The 19,545-nt window shown below is 39.2% G+C and overlaps 1 protein-coding gene across 6 annotated transcripts; it reads left to right on the top strand.

Moving 5' to 3' along the window:
- Window positions 1-1,291: 1,291 nt before the first annotated feature.
- On the top strand, window positions 1,292-19,194 carry LOC144192473 (brain-enriched guanylate kinase-associated protein). Of its 6 annotated transcripts, none has more exons than XM_077711583.1 (8): window positions 1,740-1,793; window positions 4,837-4,874; window positions 10,973-11,152; window positions 14,255-14,416; window positions 15,476-15,542; window positions 15,952-16,059; window positions 16,168-16,248; window positions 17,609-19,194. In XM_077711583.1, the coding sequence occupies exons 3-8, from the start codon at window positions 11,055-11,057 to the stop codon at window positions 19,028-19,030; spliced, it is 1,938 nt and encodes a 645-aa protein (XP_077567709.1). In that variant the 5' UTR covers window positions 1,740-1,793; window positions 4,837-4,874; window positions 10,973-11,054; the 3' UTR covers window positions 19,031-19,194. The 6 variants fall into 6 exon arrangements, with proteins under 6 accessions (XP_077567706.1, XP_077567709.1, XP_077567710.1 ...); XM_077711584.1 differs by lacking the exons at window positions 1,740-1,793; window positions 10,973-11,152 and adding exons at window positions 5,026-5,061; window positions 5,162-5,223 and having other exon boundaries at window positions 4,675-4,874; XM_077711580.1 differs by lacking the exon at window positions 10,973-11,152 and having other exon boundaries at window positions 1,292-1,793.
- Window positions 19,195-19,545: the final 351 nt, after the last annotated feature.

Below are 19,545 nucleotides of genomic sequence, written 5' to 3'. Positions count from 1 at the left end.
ATTGCTTCAACCCTGATAAAAACCACCCAACCAAGAGGCTGCAGTGTGGTAGGCATTCATCTTAAAAAAAATGTGCTTCCTTACTGCTTTGTTCAGTTACTTTGGCCTACCTCAACTCTACTTACAAAATTGATTATTCTTCACAAAAGATATACATATTTTTTACTAGCATTTAGTAACTGTTCACAGTTTGTTTTAAAAGAACTTTTAAGATGTAACTTTTCCAAGGTTTGCTGAGCTGGATTCAACATGTTTGGCAAACAACCTCCAGTAGATTACTGACATTATAGAAGGTAATTTATGTACATACATCAGGGTTGAAAGTGATGCTGAACACGCCACTGTGTGCTTGCTGTTAAGTGCTATGTTGAATCAATGCTTTTCTACAGCCACTGACCTGGAAAATACTGAAAAGCTTTGCTTACTCTGCTATCGATAGGCATTCCAATTAAGAACAGCACCCACAGTGCAAATGGTGTTTAACTAGGAAAGATAGTGTCAGGAATCGTGGAGAAAATATCATTCTCATTAATTTTACATTCACAAGCTCTGAATGTCTCTGTGGAAATGGAGTATGATGAAGTTTGGTGGCAAACGTGCAATCAGGAATGATTTTTGTTTTTTTTTGTCCTGAGACTGACATTGTGAGGCCACTTTTGTCCAACACATTAAATTTGAGGTCACAAATCGCCTATGCTGAGTGTCAACCTGGCAGTGAAGGAGTCCATCTGTTCACCCCCCCCTGGGGTAAAAAGTATCGAATCTGATCCAGGTCAGGCTTACACGCAAATGAGAAAGAGGTAGAACTCTTTAAAATTGGTGTTGTTCACTGGACCATGTTTCATCTGGCAGTTTCAACAGTCAGTGACCGACAAAAAAGCAAAGCCAATGCCATGGACTTAACCAGAAACCCAGTCAGTGTTCTACCAGAGAGAAGCAAAGACCAGCAGATCTAAGGGTCATCAAATTTTGAGGCCTTCTCTAATTGCCTTGGAATCTATTTAGAGTTTATTTCCTAAATATGCAGCATGAGTAGCAGTGAATGTAGGGGTAGCCTAGATAGCTGGAGTTCGGGAATCACCTTCCGCCTTCACAACTCCATCAAGAAGCAAAGCCAAGCAATCTTTCAAACCCGACTACGGAATAAGAGAAGGTGGTCCGCCAATCTAGCCGATGGTTATGGTGTCTGTGAATATTCCATTGAGCAGAGAGGGCGGAACATCAAATGCCATGCAGGGCAACATCAGGCAGAGCATCAAGGGAGGAGCTTTGTTCATTCCCAAGCAGGCACCAAAAGAGATCAAAAGCTGCAGGGAAAAACTGAAAATAAAGTCAAGTTTTCGCAGTTTTTGGATGAAGTGACATCGAATGTGCTTGATTTAAAGAGCTTCAGGGCGTTTGGAAAACGAGATCGGTTTCCTAGCTCCAACATTTCAACTGCACGTTCACATCAAGACAAAGTGGTGACCCAGAAGAACTGGCAACCCTGTTTAATGGCCCAGCAGCAGGACTTTTTACTGAAGCATGACAGCCAGGAGGAGCAGACTTCAACTGAGCTACCTCCAAAAACTTATCTGGAGACAGACATTGACAAAGTCAGAAGGGATGACGCGGGACATGATGAAGACATCAGACCTGACACGCCACCATTGTTACTAATGGACGAACAAAATTTGATTCCACCCCCGCCAAATTTTTGCCAGGGATTTGAAATGAAACGTTTTGTGGAATTCAACCATAACTCCCACAGATACCCTTTCAGATCCATTTCTTTGCCTCGAGGCATCAACATGGTGAGTCCAAATTGTTTTAACATATGGTCTGACTGGAAAAGCGTGGTGCAGAACTCTATTATTTTAGCATCGAAAATAGAACAAAGAAACAAAGGTGAAAGGCATTTTAGTAAGATAGAACTACAGATTATTTTCATATTTAAAAAAAAAAGAAATATGCACTTTTATTTCACTAAAGGCACTAAATAATTGAAACAGGGGGTGCTGGAGCCTATCCCAGTTAACTATATATTCCAGGGGTGGCCAACCCGCGGCTCGCGAGCCGCATGCGGCTCTTTGCCCGGTTTCATGCGGCTCTTACGTCCATATCAAAGTTTGTATTTGTGTTTTATTTTTATTTGCGTGTGCGCTTCGCTTGAGTTCAATACGGTATTTTCGTCCAATGCGCATGTGCTCGGGATGAAAATACCTCAAAGTTTCCCAGTAGGAGCAAGGTCATTTAAGTAAACGTTTTTAACAGAGTGGGAGAGCTCCCGTGAACCAGAAGCGACAATGAACAGCGTCGCGCACACAAAAAGTATCCCAAAGATCGAGCGTCGGCTGAAAAAGCCACACCCCCTGCGAGGCAGACCAAGGCGAGAGTGCTCAGCCGGGAGCAGCCAATAGGAGAGTGAGGCGTACACCACGTGGTGGGCGCGCTACTTAAAAGCCATTCATAATAAATGACAGCTCACAAGGAGCGAATGTTGCGCAAAAATAGGCTCTGATTTTATGCCAGAAGTCCCACTAAGTAACATGCATAGCAAAAGAAAAACGCTATTGTAAATTATTATATTTTTGTTTGTGGACTTGGTTGAACTGAGAGTTTGTCTGTGTGAGACAGTGCACACAATGTTCATTGTTGATAATGACTGGCCTGTGCTGTTAGTGCTGTAGGAGTCAATTTATGTCATTACTATGCTGGTGTGTGACATTTACAAGAAATCTGGCTGAGCAAAGGTATGTGTATGATGTGGCTCTTTGCGGTAACACAGTAAAAAATGTGGCTCTTTGCGGTACCACAGTAAAAAATGTGGCTCTTGGTCTCTGACTGGTTGGCCACCCCTGATATATTCAATAGGTGGAGTACATGCCAAATTGGTTGAGTACTTTGATTTACTGCACTATTAATAACGTCAAGCACCTTATAAGATAGAATATTGTTACTAATACTGTCATCTTATAAAGGCACCCAACACTCCACAATGTTTGCATCCCTTTGTTCAATTGTTTTGCATAATTTGTCTAAAATGAAACAACACATTGTCGACGCCATTCACACTTTTAAAGAGATAACGCTACGTATTTCGATTGTAAAACGTGGGTGGAATTAACAGGTATGCGCGTTGGCAAAACTAATATTTTGAATTTACACACTACAACATCAGCAATCTACCGACAGTCATTTTGCCATATAAACAACATGAAAATAACTATGCAATCATCTACTGACTTATGCCATGTAGTAGTGCTTTTTTTTTAATTACCTGGCACCCCTTCATTCAGTTAGCCCTAAACATCACCTCACTAAAAAGGTTGAGTAGGGATGCAGAAAATTAAGTAAAAAGTCTGCATTTATTAGGGAATTGCAACTAGTGGCTTTCCTCAGACACATTTTGCAGGAAGGTAGGATTAAAGGCTCAATTGAACATTACTGCTTTCAAAGTTAATGTATTTGATGCCTCATCTCATAGGCCAAGGATAGACAAACTGAGTATATTATTTCTAGGTAAAAAATATAATATATATATATAAGGCATTCCAAGTATTAATTTCTAAAAATGTCCATCAAAAAAGGGTCTGGCCAATGTCGCCATTTAAAAAAGAGAAGCTCATGTTGCCTTCATTTATTGTCTGATTAAAATTCAGCCTTTGCCGTCACCTTAGCAACTGCTTGGGAAAAAAGGTGGGCGGTATGGGGGCTGTGGAGCCAGCATGTGAGCCTGTTGGTTGGTGTTCATCACACTGTTGCTTGCAGCAAACTTTCATCTCTTCACCCTTGTATCAAATGTGGCTCAGTTGCACACAACCTCTCTCACATGTAATCTCTCCACACAGATAGATTTGAGAAATAGCTATATTCAATTAAATATTATGATCCTGTAAATAGACCATACATGGCTGTATTTAAATGAGTGTAACATTCAAATTCATACAGTTATAATATAAGTACTGTATTTTTGAGACTATGAGGTTCATCTAAGTATAAATAAATGTTTAACAACTTTCTCGCAAAACAGCAATTTTGTTAAAGTCTATGGTTAATTATTATAGCTGAGGCCAAGTTTTGATAATTTGAGGACAACCTCAAAGTTGGGTGTGCATTTAATGTTTTGCATGCAAATTCATAACAATACCTAGGGGCAATTTAAAGTATCCAATCAGCCAAATATGAATGTTTTTGGAATGTGGGAGGAAACAAGAGTCCCCAGTGGAAACCCACACAGGCCTGGGGAGAACATACAAACTCCACAAAGGTCAACCAACCAGGATTTCAATGCTATTTTTCTGTATCCATTTTTTCCCTCTCATTGCAACTAAATTCTTCGAAAAATATCAATCTTCCTATCCATAACAGCTATTAATCTCCTTCAAAAACAGGTTATTCAGCACCTTGTTTACAGATGACAAACTTGCTTGTAAGTGAGACAAAAAAAGTACTAATAAGATGTGTTGTATTACTACAGTCGCCAGATTCAACAGATGGAATCACCTGTATCCCTCATTCTTAACACATCTCTCCCCTTCTGCACATGAACGAGAGAGAGACGAGATTGCCTCCACTATTGCTGGCTTGCAATATACTGTATCTGCAGTCTGTCTGCATTTGAGGTTTCACTCTCTCTCGGCCCTCCGCCTCCCCCCTTTATGCCTTTCACTCTCTGTGGTCTGATGTGATCATTCTCACTTCACGTCCACAAATGCTGCGGTGAAGTCCGTCATTGCATTGGCTTAAAAGAACGAGTCGAGCTATACATGAACCAAAATGATGCCTTATGAATATGTATATAGCCTCTAGGCTACACTCCACTTCTAGTGTGATATACCGTTATATCCCTTCTAGGTTTGTGACGATGGCATGAAGCACAAAGACGCCATCAGGTAAGCATCTTCTGTATATACATCCTTTCCTCGGTCACACCCACGACTTCCCCGTGTCCTCTTCTTCCCTCCTTACTCTTTCTCTCTTTTGCACCGTCGTTTCTTCCCTTGGCTGGTGTTCTTCTACTTGTGCCGCTGTTGCTGGTGTCAGAGAAGCGGCAGAGGCGTCAGCAGCATCGTCAGCAGCGTGCGTGTGTGGTGGTGGTGGTGGTAGGGGGGTTCTCGCCACTAAGGGGGGAGAACTGATAATACATAGACAAGGGCGCTTTCTTCACATTTCCCTGTAGGGGGGCTTAGTCGCTGGGTATTCTCTGTCCTTCTCCAGGATGAGGCTGTGTTTGAAAACAAGGTATTGCTTTACTCTTTGCATTTCTGATTTGGAGTGGATGTATGTGTGTGTATGTTGGTTGAAAATGTACTGAAACTAAGATGCATTCCTGTTAGTTTGATGAGGTGTTTAAATGGTTGAATTCATTGCCCCCTATGGGTGTAGACTTGATGTAAATAATTAGGGGTAGTTTGACTTGGTTGTATTGTGTTGTTGTTGTTGTTGTTGTTGTTGTTTTTTTTTTTTAAATCGGTATGATGTTGTGGCATCACCTGTCGGAATGCTCCCTGCAATAGTGATTAATAACTCTGCATGATGGCAATGCTCCTGCAACTACAATATGGTCATTTTTTTGGTCAGCTTTTCCATCTACTCATTAGAAATGGAGCAGAGATTATCCACTTTACTGATTGAAGTTGTTTGACAAGAGCAAAAGTGAAAGCGGAAGATGCGAGGAATGCCTCTGTCTGTTTAATTCATTGGCAGGCAATGGTGTACGTGGTGAAATGCACGTTTTATTTTCGATTTCATGCCCCAACATGACAATTTCAGTCAGATTAGCATATCAAAAATCATCCGGTAAAGGATAATTACATTCGTCAATGGCTTTAATTTAATTATTGCAGCTTTGCTGAGATAGAGGAGGGAAGTCCCATGCTTACATGCTTATTCACCTTGCTGTTAGGTCTGCAAGGTGAAGCTTAAGGGGCTCTTGAGCCACAGCCTGACCTTAACTGGTGCTACACTGTCAGCCACACACTTCATCAATGACAATGGCTGGTCTGTATACATGATGAAATACCATGAAATGTATCCTATCCTCATTTTCTGTCTGTTTCGGACTCTTTGGCCAAGAATCCCGCCCCCCAGGGCCTGATGGTAGGGATAGTCTTGTCAATTTTGCATGGAGATTTCACTGGGATTAGCAGTTTTTTTTTATTTAGTCACTGCTGCTTTCAAACCATGATTGATAACCATTGATGGAACCAAATATTGGAGAGTTCCATCATATTTGTTTTCTCATTTGCTCGGCTATATTTGCATTTCAAATCCATCAATTTTATACAACACATCCTTACAATTAAGGAAAATTATATCATGTCATTTTACCTGATCAATGTCAATCACAACACATATTTATACTGTAAAAGGTCACCCAACTAGACATCCCCCTTAATGTAGTCCATTACTTTAAAGCTTTATGTTTAATTTATAATAACCAGATTTCCAATTATTTAACTTAACGTAAATTCAAGTAATAAAAGAGCTGCTATGATGTTTTCTAAGTACTTATTGGAAGTCAAGGGGTTAACTTGATGTGTTTTGCAGAGAGGTCATGAATCAATACACTTTTTTTCATTAAGATAACTGGTAAAGCCATTAAAAACGCTGTAAAAAACGACAACTAAAAATAATCTCTCATTCAGTGCACTTTTATTGCTTGAATATCAAAATTGTTAATTTTTTTAACTTCAAAATTGTACCATTTTGAGCTTTTTAATGCCAGATTAGGCTGTTCTAATTGTTTTTACACCCTTAAATAGGAAAAACTCAATGACAAGAAAGTCTATTGTTATTACTGCAATAGAAAAAGAATATAAATTAATGGATCAGTGCTTTTCTTTGCCCATGAATTGTGAATGATCTCATTAAAAACTCTGCGGCATGACCAATTGTTTTAAGTGTCACATTAGCATTGCAGATGCGGTCCTAGATCTAATAATACTATAGATATATAAAACATGCACTAATACATTTGAGAAATCCTTCTCATGATCATTCTTGGAAAGTGTTCTTTTGTACAAACTATATTTTTTTATTCATTTGCAAATTGCATTTGAGGTTTACAGAGCAAAAGATGGAGCAAGATGGCATATCACAGTAGAATCAGACACCAAATAGTAATATAACACCATTACTGCTCAACATTTCTTGCAACTAATATTGATTTTTTTCCTCAATGCCGTGGCTAGAATTCAAATAGAGGCACATACAGAATATTTATGCACCAAATGGTCTTTCCAGGGTCATTTTTTTGCCAAGTAACTGATTTGGGTTTTATCCTTTACAATGTTCTGGGTGTATTTCCTATATTATCCATTGGAGGGCAATTTGTGTGTGTGCATATAATTACCAAAGCTCCTGGTTATGGTGGCGTTTGTAGTGATTGTCTTGGTTTGGCTTGGTTTGTCTGTCTCCGATGAGTCAGCCCCCTCAGGTACTCCCCACTCTCATGCCGACTGACAGGGGCTTTTATCCCACACAAATGCTCCGTTCCTAAAACTATGACATTTGTCTGCTCTCCATTCTTCCCACATGAAGAGACTGCGTGCAATTCCTCAAGGATCTGTAAAAAAAAAAAATAAAGGGGGGATTCTCATTGAGCAGGAATTTTGCAACACTTAGTCTATTTTCATCTGACAATTTTACATAGAGACCTAGTTGGGTCACAAATACTATGTCCTATACTATGTCCTATACTATGTCCTATACTATATCCTATACTATATCCTATACTATATCCTATACTATGTCCTATACTATATCCTATACTATATCCTATACTATGTCCTATACTATGTCCTATACTATGTCCTATACTATGTCCTATATTATGTCCTATACTATGTCCTATACTATGTCCTATACTATGTCCTATACTATGTCTTATCAACAATGGTGTACTACGTTTTAGGGATATATACATATATACATATATATATGCACAATACTGACTTTTTAACTTCTGATCCAATCCTATGTTTGTTAAGTTATGTTTGGCTGGCACCGATTTTTAGACCTAATAAAAATAATGCAAAATATAATCAGAAAAACCACTTTCTTTGTAATACATTTAAAAAGTTATTTGTTTCTAAAGAGATGTGCCTACTACATGCTGCAACCATTGTCGTCGTTTTTCTACTCGTTTACCCTCTAAAACCATCCTTTTACAGTATAATCAGATAAAAAATAAATAAGAAAAAATCCTATGTAATTAAATTTGGGCCTTTTGAGTTATTGCTATGTGCATTACAAATGGAATATTTTTACACATCTTTATTCAAAACAACCGGATGGTAATACCACCACTGACATATTTAGTAGGTCGTTGGTTTGTAAACACACCCAAAGACCATCTGTGCATTCTCCCTGTTTCCTTTCTAGCAGCCCCTCCGGCTAGCTGTTGGATTCTCGGGTAACTTCATTATGCTCGTAATGTCTTGCCATCTCTGGCCTTGTCATTTATGGTAGGACTTGAAAGTCTATTTTACTTTGAGCCTTGTGCTGATGATAGATGTCATTGTTTTTTTTTTCCTGTATTGTCAAGTTAGTACAGTAAAATTCAAGCTATGACCTTAAAAACACTGATATTATCCATCACAAGCCACAGTGGTGAATATGAGTGATTGCACTTTATCTGAGCAATTTGGCATTGCAAGTCAAGGGTATTGATCAACAATCTTGACTTTAAGAGGTGGAAGTGACAGTCAAGGCAGGTGATCACTTATATAACCCTGACATTGATGGGATGGGACAGTTTGCACCTGCAAGGACTGTACTCTGTAAAGTGGCCTTTTGGATTAGGAAAAAAAACTTTCAGCCTGAACAAATTATTTTTCATAAGTGCTAAAAAAGCATCAGACCATTTGGCCAAACCAGTCAGATTTTAGATCGATCATTTTTGGAGCACAATAAACGCACTAAACCTCCCGATATGGAACTGCTGACAACATGACTGTCACAATTAAGTAGAGTCATGGATACAAAGTTGGACCCAAACATGGGGACGTAGGCAAGGACATTTATAAACTTCTTCTGACTAATATACTATTTGCACATTGAAATCGACCTTGAGACTTTGTACTGCTGCAAAGGAAATACTTGTGGCTAAATACAAATAAATATATATAGGGAAAATCCTACTAGAACAAAGGAATTCTAATTGATTCGTACAGGTTATGAATGGAAAGTGACAATGTTTTAAAATGATGTGTTCATTTTTTACATATATTTACCTGAGTTGTTCTTGCAGGGTTCAAGGGGGGGGGGATACTAAGCATTAGACAACTCCTGCCCCCCCCCCCCCCCCCCCCCCAACTTTGGTGTCGTCATCCTCCACCACCTCCGCTCTCGCAGCCCTTCCCGCTCTGCTTTTTCCGCGCTCTGAAATCCTCTCAAAAAGCAGGCATGGCGTGAGTGGGCGGTTGGCAGCCTCGTTTGAACGCGCTCCCATCTATGGTGTGCTGCAGCGTGAGGAGGCTCAATTAAAGGAGGAACAAGTCTGTAGAAGGAGAAAGAAAAAAAAAAAGAAAGTCAGAGGGAAAGGGTGGTAGGGAGCAAACCAATGTGGCCCGAGATGTCCCAGTCTTTATGGCACTGCGTTATTTCCTTTCTCTGGGAGATGGTGTGTAGTATGCTTGCGTGGGTGTATTTTGGGAACGCAGTCTACAAACACACAAACAAGAGCTCTCCACTTTGAAATAAAATACAGTGACATTCATTGGAACGCATCAGCCTGCAAAAAGCTGCTAACTGGCAGGTATATCTCAGTGCACATGTATCTTATGCCGGTGTGCGATGACTCACAGGGGTGCCGCTAGAGAGATATCATCGGTGCTTGTATGAGTCAGGGGGGTTGAGGTAGGTTTGGGAGCCATGTTTCCAAATATCGTCCTGAAGACTCAGCCTAAAGCTGAAATAGCCCATGAGAAGGTACAGTGTTTTGTTTCGATACCTATCACACCTGTAGCCTTGCTAAAGGGGTCTGGAGGTGAGTCAGTTGAGAGGGGATTCATTCACAATGTAGCTGATACGCTTGTCTACCTGCGCCAATCGCCTCAGGTCTGACGTCGATGTTTGTCTTACGTACGTCATAAGGATGTAGCGGCAAGGGCGGCTCGGAGGCAGCCAGAAGTCTTAAAAGGATAAAAAGCTTGACAAAGGCCTCTGACCATGTCATTGAGTTTTATGCCCAGGGTTGTAAAACAGGGTAGCACGACTGTTATTTATAAGGGGTAAGGTAATAGGGAAGAATATTTGCATGAGTTAATAGTAGAGGCACTGGCGTGTGCTTTAAATTTCTTTTGGTTTATGATTTGGATTGGTCGGCGGCCTTCTTGTGTGGAGTTTTCAGGAAATTGTTTGGAGGAGGTATTTTTATATTTAAATGTACTTTTTTGTTGAGCTATCTATTCTTTGCCAGTGATGTATGGTGACAGGCAGATCGATTAAATGCTCTTCTGAGATGATACAATTAATTCAAATTTGTATCTACTTGTGATTTGTAATGAAACTGAAAAGGTCATGGTTTACTCAAGAGTATGACCTTTGTGAGCAATGAGAGGTAAATATAGAGATCATCATAATTTCAGTTTCAATACTTTTTGCTGACATTGTTTAGTTGTTCAATGTGAGATTTTTCCCCAATATGATTGGTCCCTTGGCTCTTTAAAGGTTATGAAGCATTACTCCAGATTGACCATATTTGCGAATTGTTTGTGTCTGCTTTAATTCACTGTGACTAATGAGTGGTAATCACTGAGCCAAAGTGAAGAAGTCACCTATTTTATAAAACGTATTTATATAAATTGATATAAAATTAAAATAATCCAACCAAATTCCTGCAATACACAATAATTAAAGCCTCAAAACCACCCTTAACGTCCCTCCCTCGCACGGACAATTTTGAACCAACGCCATCATTTGTCTTCGTCATTAAACTCGATTATTGATGGAAAGCGTATTAATTTCTGTTTGTTTTGTTTGGCAGGTAGAACAATCAATAAGTGGCCAGGCTTAGGCGAGCGGTCTCTAACAAACGTCAGCTCCTTGTGATCCACCCCTATGAACACATGACAGGAAAAGAACACAGACAAAGCATGAAAAAGATATACATTGGCAAAACGGCCTTAAAAGTCCCCCGAAATGGCGGCAAACATCTGAAAAAGAGGTAAGCGTCAATCGCACCGTCTTTGCCGCCTGTCCTCATTTTCATCTGTTTGTCCACTCATCCGCCCACAAGGTGTCTCCTCTTTTCCATCCAGTCGTACCAAAGCATCCTCGGCCCTTTGCCTCGTCAGAGTAAGAGCACTCATTGGGTGTGACTCAGCTTCTGCTCGACGCCGGGGTCGCTAATGGGATATTTTCTCATCCCTAGAGCTACTCCATGTAAGCTTATCCCCCGACAAACAATAAAAGCTAAATTCCCACGCCAATTCCTGTTAAAAGAAGGTGAATCGGTTGAGGATGTAGTGCTAAAAAGCCATCAAGTCACTCGAGACGTGATTTGGAATATAAATGAATGAATATGGCAACCAGGACAGTTTTAAGTACCCCCCTTCTACTATTTTAGGGAAAACAATCCTATTCATGGTTAGGGGGTGTAAACATTTAATTGTGTCAGAGTAAATATAAAAAGGCATATTTAAACTAGGTTGCTGTACACACTTTAATTCAGTTTGAATTAAAGAAGCTTATATAACAAACGGCATTTCTCTTGGGGCACTTTTCATTCAGGACAACCTAGCGCCATAGTCCTATTTATGAATAAATGCAGATAATAATACCACACAGGCGAGCAGTTAACAACACATCACCGACTGCAGTTTACCTGAACTCATTGGGTTTTTGAGAGAGAAATAGAGAGAGACATAACAAGCGTCAGAGAGGGCTGGAGGGGATGGAAATTGCTAGAAGATGCAGGATTAGTGAGAGAACTGAATGGGGCAGGTTGGACTTGACTGAGGCAAATACTGGGGAGGACTACATCATAGAAAACCCCCTGCAGCCTAATGCATCAAAATGTAAAACATTTAATAAGGTGTTCACTCTCGACAAGTTGAGTTTGGTTCAAACGAGGATTCGCTGAGCCTCAATCACATTAATACACAACAAGATCGACTATTTATATGCCACAAACGACATTTAAGATGAAATACCCATCTTAGATAACAACTAAATGACATTTAATTTTCCCTTTTGACCTCAACAGCCTAAAATTGCATTGAACTGAATGCTTTTTATTGCCGTTTTACAAGTACAATGAGATGTATTGCTTCACCACAAAGTGCACTATTACATCACTGCTTTAAAACAGCGTCCAATTATGCCATTTAAATTATTAGTTAAGACCCAATGTTTATAGGAAAAAAAATTAGTCAATAAAATCTAAATTAAAAGCATCCTACTCATCATATTATTAACCACAATAATGTGTGCAGATGGTCCTGGCTGGGTTGATGAAATGCTATCTCAACCTTTGTTGAAGCATGTATTCAATAATTGTTTAATTAGCATAGCATATCTAATGGTTTCCTGTTGTTAAAGGGTGCCGTATAGCTCAATATAACTCTGGTGAATTGTTTCTGATTCCTTCTTCAACTACAAAAATTATCAGCCAAAATAAAACTATGAAGAATAACATTGCTATAATAAACAGCAATTATTTTGGTGTGTATGGGTCCATGTTGATCATTAAAATTCAATATAAGGCTTGGAAATGTCCTCAGAGGATTATTTTGTGGTTCTTAAAATTATATTGAAATCCCACTATATGGATAAAATCTAACCAGGTGACTGTTATTATATTGAAAGTCTGTGTTAAAAATAAATGAAAATATACATATATATACACACATATATACACATATATATACACACACATATATATATATATATACACATATATACACATGTATATACACATATATAAACATATATACAAATATATAAACATATATACACATATATATACACGTATATACACGTATATACACATATATACACATATATACACACATATACACATATATACACATATATACACACATACACATATATACACATATTTACACACATACACACAAATATACACATATATACACACACATATATACACAACTATACATACATATATATACACATGTATATACAATTCTAAATTAACTGAATTGGGAAAAAATGAAGGATTTCTTTCTTCATATAGTATTTCAAACATGTTATATGAATTAATCCATTTACTGTATATGTAAAAAAACATCTGTGTGAATCCATTTCATTATTTCACACTATTATTTTGACTGTCAGACATTTTTCAAGGCATTTTACACTATCATTGCCAAGCAGAGCAATAGGATTTTTGCGATTATGTTTAAAAAATGCAACCCTTAATCCATCAAAAGCAGGAAGTATGAAAACAAATGCTGAATCCTGTAAGGATAAAGCTTTAGGCCCATGCACAGATTTTAAGATGGATGACGTCAGCATCTCCCTCAATGTTGATAGAATATATTACGATATATATACTAAGGTGTTTTCTTAGAGGGACGATATTCCGTGCCAAAATTTAGTGACTCAACTCACTGCGGTTTAAATGCACCAGTAGGATTTGCATATTTGTCCGGTCTATATGGCTTTATTCCCTTCAATGCACTCAGGTGTTCACATGACTTGAATCTACAAAAAAAACCTTAAAGACTCAAATAGCAAACTCACCATCATGAATTTTAATGAGATTTATAGATGATTTCTCCACTCTGTGACCTACGAGAACTGAAAAGCGGCCTGTCCATCTCAACTCTTTGTGAACTGATGCGATTATTAACGAGAAAGAGAATCAAAAGAATAAAAAGAGCGAATACACTACACATTACATCTCTATTTGTTTGTTATGTGGCCACAGATGGAGTCATTAGCTTCCTTCCTCCCGCTGTCCGTCAATACGGGCTCCATTAAGCCGGTTCACGTGCATTTGAATCCATGGTGGTAGCCCACATTTCCTCATTTCCCACTTACACGTGCCCTTTTATTAGATTGAAGTATCAGTTAACGTGGAAATCATGCTATTACCCACATCCTGGCATTCAGTTTTGATTCATTAGATGGATGGAAAAGTTTAAAGCTCATATTACGGCACACTGGTTTTAATTTGGAATATTAGTTAGGAATTTTGCTTGGATTGAGGTCTCTGTGCTTCCACATGGCTGTCAATGAGATATTTGGATCCTAGATTTGATAAAGCATCATAAGTTTGTGCATTTGTGTGTGTTTACAGCTCCATGCTAGAGCAAAAAGAAGAACTACGGAAGAGACTTTCCTACACTACGCACAAGCTGGAGCTGCTACAGAGCGAGTTTGACGCCACGCGGCAGTACTTGGAGACCGAACTGCGTCGCGCTCAAGAAGAATTGGACAAATTTACTGATAAACTGCGAAGGTTAGATGATACTAAGTTAAAGAAACATGTAGTATGTGGAGAAATTCGACCCTTAGACCCATTTATATGCACATGAATGAAAGATATAGCCTAGAAAATTAGAATATCAAGTAAAATGTTGGATTTTGCTAGTTTAATATAAATACATGTGTATATATATGCGTATATATACACAAATGTATATTAAAGATTGCAGATTGCAAGTAGACATAACTTGTAATTAATACTATTTTGAACTCCTTTCATTGTGAATTTGATGAACTGAGTTGCATTAACTTAATATAATAAAATATATTGGCCTAACTTCCCTGTGGGAATATATTAAATGTTAAATTATTCTTAAATTGAAGTAGCCATACAATTGGTCATAATATGTGAAGTATGCTTTAAAAAATATGTATATATTGTTTTGGATGCATTATCCTGAGAAAATATTTAAAAAATGACAAACAAATTACCTAGATATGAAATATAGGCATTAATCTATAATGCTAGCAAATTTCCTTATGGCATTAAATGTATGTTGTGCATTTATGAGGCGTATAATAAAAGACTATGTTTTCTCTTGAATAATTCAAAAGGAGACTGCTATGAGACATCATCAGCTAAATCCTATTCATTACTATAAATCATTATATAATATAAACTCTGTTTTAAAATGGTTGCAGTAATGATAAATTAATTTCCCACTTTTCCAGAAGAAGTAATAACTTCATGCACACTTTCAAAATGCAAGTCGCGGTAGCTGAAGAAACATGTGAGAATAGAAATAGCTGAATGATCAAATGCGGGGTATATTTTCATCCAGTTTATTTTTATCTCTACTTTCGCTACAGTAGGCAGATCATACCCAAGTGTATAGATAAAAATAGTTTTCCAAAATAGTCACATTTCTTCTTCTTCTTGCCTCAACTACATAGTCTATTAGTGTAAAACTAATTTAACTAACAGAGGCCGAGAAGAAGACTACACAGGGGGAAAAAAATCATAAAAATCACAAAATAAAAAATCATAACGCATGTTTTATGCATTTTTTTACTGTTTTTTTGTGTACTTTAGGATCCAAAGCAGCTATTCAGCCCTGCAGAGGATAAACCAAGATCTAGAGGAGAAAATCCACCGAGATGTAAGTGTCCATACACGTATAAAAGTACAAAAAAAAGACATTGTGAAGTGGTACAATGTGCTTGGGCTCCCAATTTTTTTATACTGTAATATAAATGCCCTTCTGTTGCCACTAGTGACATTAATAATGGCTTATTACAATTGGCTGTCCTCCCCCAAACAGGGATGAGATAGAAAGCCCATTGTTCATCTGTGAAACACAGCTCGCCTCATTGGACAAACTAGAAAAGATGTAATTATGCAGTACTCACACACGGTATGACCATCAGGAGCGTGCAAATATCTAAGCAAGTTGTTTTATAAGCATGACAAGAGGCTTGAAGCAAAAAAAACATTAAAAAATAGGGAAAAAAATTGGAATAAAGTCAACTAATCTTTTTCTATTGCTCCATTTTGTTTTTTTTATTTAGTCGCAGCATCACGATGATGAAAAACGAGCATTAAGCAGAGAAATCATCGTCTTAAATAACCACTTGATGGAGGCCAAGCTCACCATAGAGAAACTTCAAGAGGACAATGTGAGGAGATACTATTGGGATTGGTTTGGAAATATATTAATGCTATCTCTTTTAATTGCAAGATGGTTTAATTATATCCTCTCTTCATTATGTTGTGATGGTGTGCAGGATGTCTACAGGAAAGATTGTAACCTGGCTGCTCAGCTTCTTCAGTGTAACAAGTCACTTTATAGAGATGAACTCTCTGAGGTGAGACTATCACATTCCTCTTGGTTTGCTTAGAAAAGAAATAGTTGATCAAGCAAAACTATATTTAATAAGTACTCATTAGCTCCTGTAAAGGATGCAAGATCACGGAATGACAGGGCTGAAAGTTCAATACAAATATGCTCTTTAATTGGATAGTGTATCCTCTGCAAAAAAGGATTTATTTTGAATGAAAAGAGCAAAATATTTCAAATAATTTCAAGAGCGGTCAATGATATATAGAAAGTAATCTGCAAAATGTGATAAAATATATTGAATGGATTAATTAATGCAATGAATGATAATTTAGTCAACCAAATATAGTACCAAGTACACACAAAAATACACTTAGTTGCTGTTTAATAGTAAAAAAATAGACTGAAGGCAAATTTACAAAACTATACGATAAATGATTTTAGGCTGTCCAACAAATCAGTGGGTTAGTACTAAGTACACAGTGGCCCAATACTTCAATTGTACTGCATGTGGTTATTGATTAGGACCATTTGGACGCTTCTTTGCACTGCAAAACTCGTCGTGCACGTGACAAGTAGACAGATTATGGAATGCTTCAGCTACTACGAGTGAAAAAGAATCGCGTGGAACTCCCAAAGTACATTCAATACGCATCCCATTATGTATAGCAAAAAGTTCCTGATTATATAACAGGGGTCAGAGGCACACGTGGTTAGTCCTGGTCTACTGGGAGCTCGCTGGCTGATGAATTATGCGGCGTTGTGAATACGACTCGGGCACGTGGCTGCCTTCAGCAATATTTTAAAACAAAAAAGGGCACATAAGTAATTGTATTCTGCTTTAAAAAATACGCCAAACCAAGTATAGTGTAGAAAACCACAATTTGGTTGTGGGTGTATCTGAACAGATTTTGAGTTTTATTCAGGCTGTCAATGTCATGTGATGGATTGTTTGTTGCTATGGAGAAAAATAGATGGTGGATATGATTTTTGCTAGTATCTGTATCACTGTGCCTATGTAGATTAGTGTTAATAATATAAATACACTCCATGAGTGATCAACAACTCTTACTGGCCATCACTACAATATATTTTTAACAAAAAACAGTCAAATTTCTATTATATTTGTCCTTGTTAGCTACATTAGGCCTATAACAGTTAGTTTAGATGCCCTGGACTAATTGCCCATCAAGTGCATACAATAAATTGTAGATTTTCCAATTTTGAATGGCATATTTAATAATTTAAGTGAGTATTTGAAAGGAATATTAGCCTTTCATTTCTGTCCCAACTATTAGAAAGACTCCAAACATGGTCAACTGCTTTGGTAAGTCAGATATACTAGATTCCTGCATACTACAAGTTGTCATTATTTGTTTTCCTATCAGCTCCCTGCTGACTTCCAGGAGCGATTGAGCATGCACATGGAAGATTCGCCACTCTGCCGTGCCTACTCCGACTCGGCGTCGCCCTCATTCATCGGACAGACACTGGAGAAGCGCGAGGAAGCGTGCAGCAGCCAAGCTTCCCGCTCCCCCAGCCCTCACACTCCAGAACACAACTTTCTCCTAGAAACCCTGGCCCAACAAGGCGGGCGTCTAGGTTTACGTGCAGCCTACAAGTCCGACCTGTATAGCAGCGACACGGCGCTTTACTGCCCTGATGATCGGCACCGGGAGCGTAGGCCCAGCATGGACCTTCACGGTCAGAGGAAGTTCCTTTACCAACCTCAGATTTCTACTGATAGCAACACGGAGGACTGCTCCGTAGGTTTGAGGGCCAGTTTCACCCAGGAGCACTTTGCCGACTTCACCCCGACAGGCGTGGCCTCGAGCTCTTACTCTAGCTTCAGCGCGGGGGGTTCCGAAGACAAGGCCAATGACCCTCCAAGCAGTGCGGCTTCATCTCCACGCCATCGCACGCTCTACATGGACTGGAGGGACGCCGGGGACTACGAGAGGAAGAGCGACTCATCCTGGGAGAGGGATAGTCCTCGTGGTTTTGGGAACAATCACCCTTTCCAGCAAGGAGAGATCATCCACCAACAGAATAGCAGCTCACCCGTCTACAGCCGTACTATGTCGTCCTGTTTCAGCGAGCCCTATGAACCCTTGCCTCCGTCGTCCTCCCCGAGCGTGGCCTACGGAGACAGCCGGCGAGGAAGCGCCTTGGCCCCCGACGAGGAGGAAGAGGAAGACGACGAAGAGCCCGTGGGAAGATGGCGACAACTCAGCGCCGAGGACTTGAGCTCACACTCCTACCGGAGCCCAGGCCGAGCTTCACCATACAGTTTCTCAGAACAGCACTTCTCCGTAAGGCCTGCTAAAATCCGCCTGGGACCACTATACAGTAGTTTCCAGGAAGGGGCCGACTACTACCGCCAGGAGGGTGCTGGCGTCGTGCAAGAGCCCGGGTGGGTCGCCACAAGTCCTGAGTGCAGCCCAGTGCTCCACCATGCTCACAGCAATGCTCACCTATACGAGGATAGCCAAGGGTCCGAGCACAGCCTCTACCACTCGAGCAATTCAAAAGACCGAGAGGGCAACGAGGCACGCGGAGGCCAAAGCGTGGATTACGGGGAACAGAGCCCTGACAGTTCATCAGAATCCCTTAACCGTCGCTCCTTGGAAATGGCGGCGGATCTCCAGCACTACCAGGCGGAGATACACCTCTCCGCCCAGGTGAGTACATCATCGCCACCCCCAGCTCCGCCCACTCCTGCGCCATACCATCAAAAATTCGGGTCTCTGGGACTTTCCCGGAAAGATAGCCTGACGAAGGCTCAGCTGTATGGAACACTCCTCAACTAAAAGGAGATTGTAGAACATCTGGAAATGAAGCCACAGAATTGTGTGTTTTGTCAGTTATGAGCCATGATTGGACGATTTGTTGATGATAGGTATTTCATATGTAAATGACAAGCTTACCAATGGAACCAAACTCTTAAGTCAAAGTATACCCTGTATGTGACACTGTATACTCATAACTGGAAAATAAAATATTTTTTGTATGTAGCTTTCCAAATGACACATTTTAGTATACAGTGAACTTGTATATAAATGCATATAAGAAAGCCAAGACTTATTCTTGAAATAACATACATTCTCTAATTTGATGCCTGTATAAACTGCAATGGCATTTTCAATTCATTAACAAATGCAGTAACTCATTGACGTTTTCCTTTTGATGATTGAATTTGACAGTATTGGTTTGTGTTTTATATCGTTATTGATAGAATGTTTTGTATTAATTCTTCCCTTCATATATCTGAGAGAAAGTTTCTGCAATGCCTTCTCCACCTCTCCCTTTCTACCTCAGATTTAAC

This window comes from Stigmatopora nigra, unplaced genomic scaffold (assembly GCF_051989575.1).
Source record: "Stigmatopora nigra isolate UIUO_SnigA unplaced genomic scaffold, RoL_Snig_1.1 HiC_scaffold_26, whole genome shotgun sequence".
Taxonomy (NCBI): domain Eukaryota; kingdom Metazoa; phylum Chordata; class Actinopteri; order Syngnathiformes; family Syngnathidae; genus Stigmatopora; species Stigmatopora nigra.
The sequence above is the reverse complement of the archived record's forward strand: the minus strand, read 5'-3'. Positions and strand labels throughout refer to the sequence as shown.

What these genes read in the sequence shown, in the direction of transcription:
- LOC144192473 (XM_077711580.1), top strand. Translation starts at nt 1,494, where the DNA reads ATGGCCCAGCAGCAGGACTTTTTACTGAAGCATGACAGCCAGGAGGAG. An exon ending in TTTACTGATAAACTGCGAAG is followed by an intron (nt 14,417 to 15,475) that starts GTTAGATGATAC and finishes TGTGTACTTTAG; the next exon opens with GATCCAAAGCAGCTATTCAG. An exon ending in AGAAACTTCAAGAGGACAAT is followed by an intron (nt 16,060 to 16,167) that starts GTGAGGAGATAC and finishes GATGGTGTGCAG; the next exon opens with GATGTCTACAGGAAAGATTG.